Raw genomic sequence first — 15085 nt, 5'->3', positions numbered from 1 at the left:
ATTAATTCCAGTCATCACATAGCAAACTTGAAATTTTTTTGAAAGCATATATGCCATGGTAGACTGGCTACATATCCAAGGACTAATAAAATAAAATCATATCTTTCATTTACAAGCGAGGGCACTAGAATCACAGATCAGCTTTAACTGACACAAAAGGTTGAGGTCAGGTGATGAGGGCACTGGTAAGGCGAGAATACGTTCTAATGCAGACTGCATCACAGTGGTGTCATAATAAAGGCTTCTTAAACAGTACCACCCTTCCCATGGTCATGTACAGTGCACTCCAGAATTACTGGCACCCTTGATAAATATGCCAAAAAATTAATAGTTATTGACATTAGCCATATTCTCCAACATGTATAAAGTAGTGTTCTTTATTAACAATTCAGTCTTAACAGTTTTCAAATGATAAATATATTCACCCAAAAACAAGTTTCACAATTATTGGCACCCCTAGTACTTAATACTTTGCGCAAACACCCCTGGAAAATGAGTCTTTGTAAATGATTCATTCCCTCTAATTTGTGATAAGGTTAGAGAACATATTTGGAGGGATTTTTGTTTATCGTTTCCCTCAGAGCCTCCGCCAAATTATGCCGCTCCCTCATGCCCTGGCCATACTCGGAACTGGCAGGACCGTCGTGCGAACCTCGGTGGGCAACCGCATCTCCAGATGTGGAAACATACAATACATACAAGTGTCCCATGCTGATGGATGCCAAAGGGATTTTGCATGCATGTTACCTCATTTGTATACTCCAGTGAAACAGCAAGTGATGGAATGACATTGTTCCTTTAGACTTAACTTTAACCAAATGAAGATAATTTTTATTGGCAATTTCACTTTATTTACAATAATTGTTAGAGCATTTGTTCTACCCATGGTTTTCAGAGAAAAACAAACCTTGAAACATCAGTATATAAAAGTATATAGTATATTCATTTGAAAACATATAGATTATTATCTGTGTTGCTTACTAAATACAGCCTTTTTTATTCAGAGAACTATCACTGTATTCAAGATAGTTCTCTGACCTTTGAAGAGATATTACACAAGGACTATGCTCTTTGCTCCAAAAACAACAAGAGATTGCTGACCGATCACCAAAATGCAGTAAGTGCACGCAGACAACCCTTACCACAAACAGTGCAATCAGTCTTAGGCAATGGCATCATGATAAGCCATATCCTCATGTTATCTGTCACTATGCCACAGATACTCCTCCTTTGTCCTCTCTGTAGTCCTAAACATCACTGCATAGAACTGTAGTATGTGTGGACACATATTTTCATTGTATGTAACCAAAATAAAGAGGTGACATGAAAGGTCTTTTTCTTCGACTTTCTCATGGAGGGGTTGCAAGGCCCCCGTTTCTTCCTTATTCTCTTCAATACTCAGTCATCCAGCTCAAGGCCAAAACGGGCGTACAAGTCCCGCGTGGTCACACCTCGTACAGTAGCTGAAAGAGAGACAGAAACTCAGGGCTGTTTCTAATCCACATTTGTTCTTAACTTTGGCCTACAAGTAAATGCAAGTTTGGCAAGTCAGTTTTTGCAGATTGCTGACCTCGCCAAACTGGTAAGAACAACTGAGGCAACATACATTGCCATGTTGAAAGGAAGGTAATGTGGCTGCAATTGACTGCAGTTGAAATTGTACTTACCTCTAGGGTCTTTCAGCGAACTTATCCCTGGTTATGGGTATGCACTTTGTTGTACGTCGCTCTGGATAAGAGCGTCTGCCAAATGCCAATAATGTAATGTAATGTAATGTAATGTTGGGGTTTGGGAGAGACCGATTTGATTATTAATGAAATGACTGACCTAAGCAGAGAGAGCCAAGGTCAGGCACTACCACGTTACAAGGTCAATGGTACCATCCTGATCTCGGCTTTATGCTGAGCTGGCCTAATCTCCAAAATGAGTGTCAATACGTCAAAAAATGTCATGTGCTTACACTCACTGTTCACTGTTCATGTTATTTTGGGGAGTTGTATTAGGTGACGTATCAAGTGCCACTAAAAAAGCAGAGGCAGTTGGAGTTAAAAGGTACACACTGTTACTAAGAGCTTTTGTTTATCCATACTATATGCCTATAGAATTATGAAGGCAAAATACAAAGGAGGAGAATGTCTCTCCAAGTAAAACTACACGATTATGTGCATGCTGTCCAGCCAGCGACCCGTGAGGAACTTCATTATTTATTCATACGTCTATTTATTTTACAGATGCTCTTATACAGAGCTACTAACAAGGCTAATCTGGCATGGCACATTAAATATGTATCACAATAACGGTAAGCAGGCATCAAACTGCAAAAAAAGACACTAAAATAAACACATATAACTATAAAACAGTGCCTAACATTTCCCTTTAAAAGCAACATACTTTATTACTCCGAGTAAATGTAGAACCTAACAATGATCTATAAAAGCCACATTACATTAAATGCGACTCAGTATCTAATGGTACTTAACCGTCTCCAACGTAAAGTCACCTGAGAGAGGTCGTTATGACTACGCTCACTGCTCATTTGCACTGACAGATGGCCCCATTTAAGAAATATTATGCTCCTGCCTCAAGTGCTAAATTGCGGACAAAACCAGAACGAGGCTGTGGCAACATTGCAGTCAAATGTTCAATTCGCCAAAGGATGATTCACATATTGGCACCTTCTATCACTGTTGTAGATAACCCCTACAAGATCAAAGTGGCTGCAGATGGCTCTTTTCTATGTTCACTGTATGCTTTACTACAGGAAAGGCATCAATATACGCTCAGAGCCAGTACCATTTTTAAAAATATATTTTTGTTGCTCATGTCGATGCAACTCTAAGATAATAACTACCTTTTTGGCTTAGTCCACAGCTGTCGAACAAAGGTAGCTACTCCTCGTCAGATAAACAATTCCTTATCATAGATTAAGATATGTCTTCTGGGCGAAAAGGACCGTGCAGTCGGCAAGACTTCATGTCACACATTTTGAAGAGAACATTCTCTAGTTAACACAGGGAGTTTCTTCCTTTCCCCTACCACTAAGGCCTTGTTACTCTCCCCAACATTACTCACAGGAAAGCTACATTATTTACCTGTCCTGAGTGTCTGCTGTTTTTTATGCCTCACAGTTCCCATTTAGCAATGAACACGGTCCTATATTTTCTACAACAGCACTTCTGTAAGGACACATAGGGGTGGGTGCGTGAGAAATAGCTTGGATATGAATACGTACACATTAAAGAGAATGTGCGTAGCTGTGTGTGTGTGTTTGGAAGAGGGGGGGGTCTTACCCAGCCTGCCTAGCAGGGTCTGTCCGATGTCTTTGATGTCATTGTACTCGTGTAGGAGGTCAATGTGTTGCTCCAGCTCTTGAGTTCCCACACCACTACAGAGAGAGGTACATCATGTAATACAGAGAGCACCATAATTCATAGGACAGTGACACACTTTTCATTATTTTGGTTTTGTACTCTAGTACATTGGGTTTGAAAGGATACAATGACAATGATTGATTGGTTGGTTGAAGTACACAGTCAACTTTAATTTGAGGATATTTTCACCCATATCCGATGAACCATTTAGAAATTATCGAACCTTTTGTACAGTCCCCCCCATTCACGGGCATAAAACAAATATTGGACAGTTTAATAATGTAGAATAAAGTAATCATTTTTAATACTTGGTCCCATATCCTTTGCACGCAATGACTGCTTGAAGTGGGCACCATCTTCAGTTTCTGCTTGTTATGGGGCCTTATTTCCTTCAGTCTCCTCTTCAGCATCTAAAATGCATGTTCAATTGGATTCAGATCCGGTGATATACTCAGTCAAGGATTTTCCACTTTATAGCTGTCAAAAACCCCTTTGTTGCTCTAGTAGTAGCTAAGTTATGTTTCGGGTCATTGTCTTGTTGCATGCCGTCCAATAAGTGTGGAGGCATTTGGTTTTATCTGAGCAGATAAAATATTTCTGTAGACCTCAGAATTAATTGTTCTACTGGTAGTAAGCATTGGCTCATGGGCACTTTCACTTTCCATCAATCTAGTACATAATCTTTGTCTCATCTGTCCACAAGACTTTGTTCCAGAACTCTTGGGGCTCTTATGTGCTTTTTTTAGCAAACTGTAATCTCGCCTTTCTGATCTTCAGGCTCATCAGTGGTTTACATCTTGTGGTGTACCCTCTCTAGACCTGCTGTTGTAGTCTTCTACATATTATATCTACAATATTACAATACATTACAAGGCATTTAGCAGAGCGATGTACAATGAAGTGCAGATCGAACACAGGAACAAGTGTGAAGAGGACCCGAGAGGACAGTAAGGTTCCGAGTCCTAGCGTGACCATACAGATATAATCAGAAGAATACATCAACTTACAAACTAGCATACCACGGTTGGCAGCTAGAATACCCCGAGTACAACAATACATTAGCTAATACAAAACACAACAATATCTATATATAACTATATAAGTGCTATTATAGTCTATGGCATATACAAGTCTGCGTTTGAAAGAGGTCAGAGACTCTGCCGTTCTGACATCCATAGGGAGGTCATTCCACCACCGTGGGGCCAGAACACACAGCAGTCGTGAGTGAGAAGTGCAGGTGTGGCGAGGGGGAGGCACCAGAGGGCACAAAGTGGCAGAACGGAGGGGTCTTGCTGGTGTATAGGTCTTGATAAGCGATTGAATATATACAGGGGCTGATCCCTTAGCTGCCAGGTATGCGGGCACCAGAGTTTTAAATTTGAAGCAAGCAATAACAAGCAGCCAGTGGAGGTTGCTGAGCAGGGGGGGTGACATTTGAATGTCTGGGAACATTGAGTACCAGACGGGCTGCGGCATTCTGGATCAGAAGAATAGACTTTGGCTAGATCTACATCTACACCCAGAGTGTTTATGTTGGGCTGTTGTCAGGGGGGTTGTCTTCACCATAGAGTATTCTCCAGTCAACAACTACAGTGGTCTACCTTGGTCTTCCGGGTCTTTTGACATAACCAAACTGTTGACTTCAATGTTCCTGATTGATTCATTTTCATTTCTGAGCCTTATGACGGCCAACTTAATTTGCATCGACACTGTGGTCTTCCTCATGTTGTCACAACCGAACAACAAATTTAAAAGTCTAGAATCAAGACTAGACAACAACAGCTCTATTCTGCATTCACTAAAGAAACAAACGAATGCACCTGCCTAATGAAACACATCTGTGAAGCCAATTTAACAAATACCTGCAGTACCTTAAAATGGGGAGAACATGTACAAAAGTTGCTGTCATTTCTAAACAGTCCATCCAAAATGGATGAAAATACCGTCAAATTAGAGCTGACAGTTTGCGCTTCATTGTGATTATATCCTTTCAAACTCAAAAGTGCCAGAGTACAGAACCAAAATACCAAAAAATGTGCCGCTGTCCAATTAATTATGGTGCTCATTGGACAGTATATCTGCTCAGAAAACCACCAATCCACATACTTGGTCTCCAGGTGACTGATCTCATTGTCGAGTTCAAGCTGTTTCCTCTTCAGTTCCTCGATCTCTTGCTCAAGGCTAGGCTGAACTGCTCGAGGGCAACATGATGTACTTCGCGACTGTAACTTAGATCAGCACAGGTAACCAGAAAAAACATAATGATACAGAGGCCAAGTCAGTCATGTCAGTTTTTGGATCGCCACAGTGTAATAATAGATATTTTTTTATTAAATAGAATGTTACTAAGGTGCTGATGTACAATAAGCATAAAAGCACAGTCCTCGAGAACTGCTGGTTTTCCATCCTCCCTTTACCTGGGAGTCAGGTGTGAGGACAGTCTGGCCAATCAGTAGAGAAAAGAAAACCTGGGCCTGGTTTGGATTCAAGGTCCAGATTAGATGATTGCCACTCTAAACTTTCTGCTCAAGTGACAAATATAAGATAAACGCAGGGATGGACAACTCCAGTCCTGGAGGGCCGGTGTGTATGCAGGATTTTGCTGCCACCAGTTAGCCTCAATCAGCTAATTAGCCATGTGCACCATGTCCGATTCAAATTAGACTGAACAATTTATGAAGAGATTACGATAGATCATGGAAATGATTGGGCTAATTAAATAATTAATAGCATAAATTCTGCTCTTAATCCAGAAACAGATACAGCCCTCGTTGCCCATCCGTAGCTAAACGTATGGCTGGCTAATTTACTGATTTAATAAACTTAGCTACTTACTAACGTTACTTACCGGAGATTTAAAACGGGAGTAGACCCTTTTAGATCCCGAGTATGGCGTCCTGACAGGAAAAAATAAATGTCTTAAAACGATGCTGACATTTTCGATGGGTCGGGCAAACGAAATTCAGTTCATGAATGAAGATACGGGCATAGCTAGTTTAGGTTAGCTAACGTTAGCTACCAATGGCAGCTAGGTCTGCTTGTTTATGTAGGCATTCTGTATCTGGAATTTAGCTAAGATTACCTGTCAGGTACAAAGTCATATGCAAATGCTTTCACATCAAAATGTTGCTTGGTAGCTAACTTAATCTAGTTATAACTTTGTCTGGCTGGACGTAACGTCAATTAACGTTTTACTAAATACGTTGGCTGGGTAGCTTGCTAGTTATCCCATTTAAAGCCCCAGATACTAGGACAACGACCTTAAGAGATGCAGCTTAAGTTAATAGCCAGTCACCTTAGTGCCCCCCTAACAGGTAATGTATTGCCTCCTCTTTTGTTCGGGGTTGACTTTGCGTTTGTAACGTTATTACTGTCAAATCCCTGTCTGTCTTCTGAATCCATTGCACACGCGCATGCTAGACTAATATATGTTTTTCTCTCTCTTAAGGAAATATAAAATAATGGACCCCTTTTATATGTATCAAGTTAACTATTAGCTAGCTAGCTACAGCTTGTTCTAACCATGAAAACAAATTTGGCGCAATGTCGCATCCTGTACACTAGACGGAAAGTCACCAGGAGCAAAAATGGTATGGCGTTTCTCCATTAAGGCAAACGCACTTTAATGCAGGCTGAAAGTGTAAGCTAGTCTTTTAAATTAGAAAAGAAAGTACAGATTTGGAAGCATTTTGACCAGTTTTACCAATAATAATCATGGTAAAGTCACCTTTAAAGGTCACAGTTGAGATCTTTAGGATACTGAAAATGGTTCTGCTTCTCTCACTGTAATTATGACTGTTCTACCGAATATTTGCGGTTGTTACTATTGTACTGGTGATCTGTATTTAGCATGAATTATCATGTCATTAATATTGTTAATATGTCTGAATCAAACAGCACATTTGGACATGAACAAATAACAAATTGAAGTTCATTCACATATCCAGTAGGCGGCACCATACACCTACAAGAACGGTGCTAAACTACGGCGCACGCTGTTATTCATAATTTCTTTACCGACACTGACACCTTGAAAAAAAGTGTAAACAAAAAACGGTATGTGGCCTCTAACGTCTTCAGTGACCAGTGTAAATGTTCCGTTAAAAGTAGGCCTACTGTGCCACATGTCAAGAATGCCAAGAATAGTCTACATCCTATATACCCTCATTCATTAGGGATGGCGGAATTCGATGTTTATTTTTAGCCAGACAAAGTTGCCTTATGATATTTGTTTTCTAATCACTGTTTAAGCCCCTGAAAAGTGTGGAAGTAGCTGTATATGCCATTACTGGTTCATATCCGGACAGCTGTAGCTCAACCTTTTATTGAGCTGAGATTCAAAAAATAATTAAGAGCAGAATTGGCACATAGTCCTGAACAGATTGGCCCTCGTTGTGCACCACTGTCCCAAAGAGAGGTGGTGTTTTGTAGGAGTGACCTGCCCATAAGTCATATGGATAATTGGCCATATGGGGGAATATAATATGTTAATTCATAAATAAAATACGTTTCTTAAAATATGTTCTTTCAATTACATAATCTGCTTCTTCGGTATCTCAGATGGGGTTCTATGGGGTAACTGCTTTACTGGGACATTTATAAACTGTTCAGAACTAGTTTGATGAAATATAACCCTGTACCTCCATAGCTATATAGAGCTATTTGGTGAAAAATATTACATGAGGATTAGTCATGAACAAGGGGACTGGATGCCAAGGAAAGAGAGCCCAGAAGAACAATGAGACTCCCACACGGAAACAAAGCACATTGATGGCTAACTGCCGCTTCAACATTTTTGGAATCTCTGTTTGGGTCTCGGCGTCTGGACTCGTTTTGATCCACCGCCAAAATGTGTTTGGCACATCACGCTCTTTGAAAAGAATATAAAAAAGTATTTTATCATCTTTTTTTATTGTCGCGCAAACTGCAGCACACTGTGATTACTCTCCGAGCAAGCTGCAATTAGCACTGGCACAGCCAGGATTTGAGTCTAGACCAGGAGAATGCTGATGATTTTATGTATGCACCTGTTTGTAACCTAAAGGGCGAATGTAAAAGCACAATCCATATCCGTATTAAATGTATTGCATGTTGGATTTAATGCTACAAGTATTATCATTAATACCTTTAATAAATCTGATTATTCTGTATATCTATGGTGATGTTTTAGTATAATGGATTGGCATCAGCATACATTAACACCTCATTGAAGTATGCAAGCTTGTATGATGATACCTTTATGTTACTAGTTGCAAAAAATAATTTAATTAAAAACTGGTGTGTTGATCAATCAAAAAGTTTTAAATAAGGTCCTAAAATGGCCATTTCTATTTAATGTTAACAAATCTGTTTACTGGCGGCGTGTCTGTGTGTCAGCCCTGCAGTGTAATACACGGACGTAACAGCGCCCCCCCCCCCAGGCCACGAGCAGGACTGCAGGAGCTTCAGTCTGAAATGTGTTGGCCTTGAGGTCCCAGGATCAACAGGTGCTAATTCTGAGATATGTGGGCGACGTCATGTAACAGGGACAGACACAATGACAGTGATATAATGCGGTCACAGCTCCCTGCAGCTCACAGCCTATTACAGGACAATGTGTTAGTGTGTGAAGCACGGAGCAGATGTTAAGTAACTCAGCATGACTGTAATGCCTGTAACTATTTTGAACACGGGAATATAGGAGGAGTTTCAATGGTGTGGCAACAATAGAACTGCAGCTTGGCTAGGTCCAATCAGTAGGAAAATAATGTGAGAAATATATTTTTAAAAAAATCAGGTATTTTAGCAGTCATAACAGAAAATGGCCTTGTGCTTAGTTATGCTGAAAGAAGTGGAATTGCATCTATGAACTCTATGTTAATTCCCAAATGGTACAATCACCACAGTCTAAAACAAGCACTACTGACACTAACGTAATAACTTGAACTAGACAGAGCTGTGATGTGTGGCCTCAGTCAGATTCCCAATCTGGATGCATGGAGAGTCTTGGAAATCCTCATAAAGAAACATGTATTTTAGTCCTGTTAGCACTCTATAACAGTTCTGTTGATCACTGTCAGGGAAGAGTTTGGTTTCTTACACTAGTGTTACACCACAACTGATTTAGCATTAGAAACAGATTCACATGTAGATGTCCTGCGGACATGTATGTGGGTGAGTGAGCGAGACCTGAATAGTTTAACATTGATTAACTCTATATTTAGTGGCCTTATTTTTACAGTTTCCATCCTGATACTGGGAGTTCAGTAATATCAATAATACTAAAAATAGCACCTGTTGCCCCTGCATCAGATTTGTAATATGTGTAATGGTGGTATGTAATGGTGTTCTGTTCAGAATTCCTTAACTGAAAAGCGTGCTTCAATGAGCATAGAATATAGCCAACGTATATCAGATACAAGACTTACTATAGTCAAATTATTTAATAATATGAAACTTCACAGAGGGGTTTTGATAACAAACATCTAACAGAAGATTTTTCCTTTCAACTTGGAGAATAACAACAAATTGCCTTGCAGATTTCTCTCTTAGCTTTTTCGTTATTGTTCTTCACTGTTCACTGATACGATGGCTATCTAAGAATGCTTCTGCATATTCAGCTAAATCTGTGTTATGATTGTTATCATCAAAATGATCAAATGGTTAAAACTCCTACCCAACAATATTTTATTTTATTTAGTTTGTTCTTAATTGTAATCATGTTTTTGTTCATTGTTCTTAAAATTAATTCTTACTTTATATATACTATGTAACTTGAACAACCATTGATATGTTCTACGCTATGTTTACATTTTGGGTTCAATGACTAACTAGCACTTGAACACATACCGTTTTTATGTATAAACTATTTGCTGAATTCCAGTACAATCAGTGTGAACCTGCTTCAAGGGGTCTGGGCTATTTTTATTCAGTATTATACCATGAGATACTGTTATATAGGGTGGTGCCCCTAGTTTACATACCCAATGTTAGTACGTTTTGGGACTCTACTGTATATTGCTACCTGTGGGACAGGGGGAAGGGGAACATTATCTGATAGAAATGAGAGCACTTATAGGCTAAGTGCGGAGCTGCAGAGAATAGTGTGTTCTCGGTGGGAATCGGCACTTTGCTGCCTGGCTATCTGCGAGCCAGCAGCTGGGCTGGCAGAGCCGCTGGCTGTGTTCCAGCAGGACCAACTGCAGAGGCCCTGTGTCTGGCACTGTGTTGCTGGGGAGCTGCTTTCTTGGCTGTTGCCTGTCCTGTCACCGGCGTTGTGTTAAAGCCGCGTGTGCAAGGAGGATAAGGCTGAGTGGGAACGGAGGGACGCGGCCTCACCCACATCTTATACGTGTGTAAGTATAAAAAGGAAAATGTATAGAAAATGCATAAAATAATACAATCTCTGTTCAATCTCTTGTTTGTAAAATTTCTGTTGGAGAAAATGAATGGAAAAAAGTTGAAGCAAAGAGGCACCCTAATGCCCCCCTTTTTTCTGCTTCCCCATGGACACGCTGCTACTCCAGTTCAGCATTGTTGGCATAATAACGTGCTTCTGTATTATGTGTGTCCTTGGGCGGGAATTTTATATTTTGACAGGATGTAATTTGACATGCGGACTCTGGGGATTCCATTATTCCTGGGTTCTGTTCCTGGTTCTGTAGCCCTAAGTGGAATTAGTGGCTAGAGATATCGAAAAAAGGACTGTTCAAGGGCTTCTTTCACTCACTCACACACATGCACACATACACACACACACACACACACACACACACACACACACACACACACACACCAGACTAGTTCTAGAAGTCAGAATTTTCCTATATTTTCACCACAGTGGCTTTAGTAACTATAATTCCTCTGAAAATCTGGGGTTATTAATCCAACTTTAGAAATTAGTAATGTGTTGTTTCTTAAGGCTTTGTGTCTATTTTATGGTATTTTGTTTTTCACTGCTGTTTTTGTGGGAGTCCAAAGACATGCACGTTAGGCTGATTGGAGAGTCTAAATTGCCCATAGGTATGAGTGTGTGAGTGAATGGTGTGTGTGCCCTGCGATGGACTGGCGACCTGTCCAGGGTGTATTCCTGCCTTTCGCCCAATGTATGCTGGGATAGGCTCCAGCCCCCCTGCGACCCTATTCGGGATAAGCGGGTTAAGATAATGGATGGATGGACTGCTGTTTTTGTGCTGAATGCTCAAAGTGCTATACAAGTAAAGTCATTATTATATTATCAACTGATTAGAAATGATTTGTCTGCAGTTATAAATCAAATATTGATAGTCCAGGTAAACAAATGACAATGGAAGGTATGAAATTAAGGATAACATTTTCTGTGTGTTTGATTAGATTTTGTAGATTATTATCTGGATTTTCTTAGCCTTGTACAAGGAATGGTATATATTGTCAACAGGACAAGAGGGAGGACAGCCAGGCAAGAGACCTGTATGTGACCCTGACTCAACAGAAGATAAATTAAGTCCAGCTGACCACACAATGTGTGATGAATTAACAGTGTCACAGCATGTGACCCTCAGCTGATCTCAGGTCACGCACCAGTGGGCAGGAGAGCACTAAGGCAGAGCAATGGCAGAATCAGAGCACACAACTCCTCAGAGCAATGACCCACCACCTGTCTCTCGCTCTCTCTCTCTCTCAATGTGGGCAGAGGGGCCACTATCTAGTCTAGAGGTTGTGTGAATCAAATGCAGAGGTGTAAATACATCTCTGACCTTTATCTGTCCATAATCACTCACCAGTCACTTCCTCCTGGCAGTAACTGTCCTATGCCCCACTGAAATTTGCTTTGTTTTCATTCCATGAATAAAAATAGCAGAGCATTTCCTGTTTGCATTTTATTTGCAGGCATTAGTGTTTATGTGTGCGTGTTCTGCTGTGGTGCCATGGCAGGGAGCCTCTACTCCCCTGTGTTCCCAGCATTTTAAGAGAAGATGGCTGCCACAGTTTAACAAACCAATATCTGAGGAAAGAGTGAAGCAGGGCCTCTCCTTTTTAAAAGGCAATCCATTCTCCTGGCCCTGTGGAAGCATGCTTTATTTATCAGCAGCTACACATAGATAAGTGTGTGGAGGGGGGATGGGAGATTCACAGGCATTGCCTTTTCCCTTTCTCTGGACCGGACCATCACAAACACATGCAGTAATGGTGAAACTGAGCTCTGATCCTGTGATAATTATTCAGAGGTGCTTGTTCTGTGAGCCTCACTGTCCTGTTTCTCCATTACTCCTGCTGGCTTCCTCTCTACGCCTCACTCTGCCCTCCAAACTGCCTCTTCATAAAGGACAGACTCCGACCACCCTGTGCCAGGGCACGAACGTCACAAACGCCGTTTCAGGAGGAAGGAAACCAATTATTTTTCCAGAGGGCATTTCACTTGATTCACTTTAAATGAGTTTTTGAAAGTGACTTTTACAAAATGTGGCCACTGCTGTGTGGAGTGATGAGACATCAGTTGCTGTAACCTTGAACAATGCTTTTTTTAAACTGAATTAGCTCCAGTAAAAAGCCCCATGTATAAATGCCAACTGTCATAAATGCTAAAAGCATTTTCCTACAGTAGATTATTGATATAAATGTATATTTGTCCAAATTACATAAAAGGAAGTCCTCTCTCTTGCCTATTTCCTCCGTCAGTTTCCCTGGCAACAGTATAGAGATCAACAGTAACTAGGGGAATGATATTGGTGTTGATGTGTCCACTGTGGTTGGTGACCACTGGTGACACTCAGAGAGCTTTAATCGGAGTGTTCCACGGGGGGCCCGGGCTGGTGTTAACACAAGAACAGAAGCTGTACCGGATGGAGGCAGGGGTATTGGGGCCGTATGATGTCAGTTATGAACACAGCTGAAATGACGGCAGAACCTCAGCGCGTGTCTGGAAGTCTCCCTCCCCCCTACCCAAAAACAGGACGCCACTTTCAGTCTAAAGTCAACATAACAAACCAGTGTGGTTACACATGTGAAACCTTCTACACTTAGTTTCTGTTTAATAAACATTACATTTCATGTCAGGAAGGAGAATTCATTAAGTGCCAGTACTCAGAGCAAAAACATAGAAACCCCAGTAGGCTTCAGCATACCGGCTGACTTCAAGCACTGGTAATACCACGGCAATCGCAAGAGTCTTTTAGTGAAGCGAGAATATGGTGGGATGGGAACAGAAAAGAGTTCAAGCAGCTCAACCTCCAAAGACCAAAATGAAGAAGTGCTTGGACTGTGTGACGGTTCAAGCACTGGGGACACAGCCTGGTCAGAATGCTTCCGGCGGACTGGATGAGAGGGGGCGGTTTTGAGTAGATTGCCTCAGATTGTCTCAGATGTTTCTTCCTCTGCTCTGAGAACGGGGTGTACCTCCAGCGCAGAAACGGTGAACTCTCCGAGACACTGGGAACATGTAGAGGGAAGAAGCCAGGCGTTCATGTATAATTCACAACGGCTTTCCTGAGTTACGTCAACACACCACTTCACTGTTACCACTGCCAAAGACCAAAAGACACTTCACAACCTCTGATCTCCAGTGGGCGTGCGACTCAGAGAAAGTGCGAATCAGAGAGAGGGGGGGGAGAGAGAGCAAGAGAGAGAGTGAAAGAGAGAAAGAGAGAGAGAGTGATACTGTAGATAGATTGTGTAGCTTCTTTGAAACGGAGTAACTTAAGGTATGTGCTAAAACGCCTATGCATTTCTACTGGTTTTGGTCTAAATAATTCAAGCCAAGCAGATTTCTTGTCCTTCTGTTGCAGAATCAGGACGGACTATCTTTCTGAAAGAGCAGAGAGGGAGCCTGGGTATAATTTTAGTGGCAATGTCATTTCAGCATTAAAAAAGATTCAGCTTAAACAACAGAGCTGACCATGGACAATTCAGCAGGATGACGTAACCAGACCTCATATTTCACATCATCAGACAACATTGACTCAGAGCAAAGAAATATTAATAATTCACTCTTATTCTACACTCGCAGGAATATATATATATATATATATATATATATTAACACTCAGTGAGCACTTTATTAGGTAGACATGTACACCAGCTTGTTAATACAAATATTTAATCAGCCAATCATGTGGCAGCAGCTAAATGTATAAAAGTGTTCAGACGTGGTCTAGAGCTTCAGATGTTTTTCACAAACAACAATCTCTATAGTTTAGAAACATCCAGTGAGCAGCAGTTCTGCGGGCAGAAACGCATTGTTAATGAAAAAGGTCAGAGGAAAAGGGCCAGACTGGTCAAAGCTGACAGGAAGGTGACACTAATGCAAATAACCACGCATTACAAAAGTGGTACGCAGAAGAGCATCTCTGAACACACAAGTCAAACATCTAAGTGGATAGGTTACAGCAGCAGAAGACTTAATACGTATAAAAAATAAGTCTAATAAATGCCTAATAAAGTGCTCACTGAGTGTTTATATTGTTCTTCAAGAATCAAATTTTCCAAATGTACCCTGAAAGTACAGTAATGTTCTCTTTGGGTACAAATGAGTATGTTCTCCAAACAAAAAAGGTACAAATGAATTATATAGGTATTGCTGGCTACAATTCTATGGACTTATAGGGTACTGCCCCCAGTGAAAAAGCATTCATACCTTTTTAAGCGCTTTTCAGACCTTTCAGAATATTTCTGGGAGTGTAATTGTTCATGTTCACTACACATTAACATTCGATGAAAGCCTCTTTTTAAAAACACTTTTGAATGCTGCTCTTTTCACC

At 40.8% G+C, this 15085-nt stretch overlaps 1 protein-coding gene and 1 long non-coding RNA gene across 2 annotated transcripts; one reads left to right on the top strand and one right to left on the bottom strand.

Annotated features, from left to right (window-relative positions):
* Positions 1 to 809: 809 nt before the first annotated feature.
* swi5 (SWI5 homologous recombination repair protein) lies at positions 810 to 6942 on the bottom strand. Its single transcript, XM_061263524.1, has 5 exons — positions 6667 to 6942; positions 6220 to 6268; positions 5478 to 5599; positions 3291 to 3385; positions 810 to 1463 (listed from the first exon to the last, which is right to left on the bottom strand). The coding sequence occupies exons 1-5, from the start codon at positions 6771 to 6773 to the stop codon at positions 1399 to 1401; spliced, it is 438 nt and encodes a 145-aa protein (XP_061119508.1). The 5' UTR covers positions 6774 to 6942; the 3' UTR covers positions 810 to 1398.
* On the top strand, positions 6467 to 12608 carry LOC133142357 (uncharacterized). Its single transcript, XR_009710174.1, has 3 exons — positions 6467 to 6685; positions 8748 to 8857; positions 11767 to 12608. It is a non-coding gene; the product is annotated as an uncharacterized LOC133142357 (long non-coding RNA).
* Positions 12609 to 15085: the final 2477 nt, after the last annotated feature.

Source organism: Conger conger, chromosome 12 (genome assembly GCF_963514075.1).
Source record: "Conger conger chromosome 12, fConCon1.1, whole genome shotgun sequence".
Taxonomy (NCBI): Eukaryota; Metazoa; Chordata; class Actinopteri; order Anguilliformes; family Congridae; genus Conger; species Conger conger.
Note: the sequence above shows the minus strand (reverse complement) of the source record. Positions and strands in the feature narration are given on the sequence as shown.

Excerpts from the sequence above, each read along its gene's own strand:
- swi5 (XM_061263524.1), bottom strand. The coding sequence starts at position 6,773 with ATGGATTCAGAAGACAGACAGGGATTTGACAGTAATAACGTTACAAAC. Across the intron at positions 6,269-6,666 it reads CCTGTTAGGGGGGCACTAAG|GACGCCATACTCGGGATCTA; the intron begins GTGACTGGCTAT and ends TTTTCCTGTCAG. Across the intron at positions 3,386-5,477 it reads ATCAGTCACCTGGAGACCAA|TGGTGTGGGAACTCAAGAGC; the intron begins GTATGTGGATTG and ends CTCTCTCTGTAG.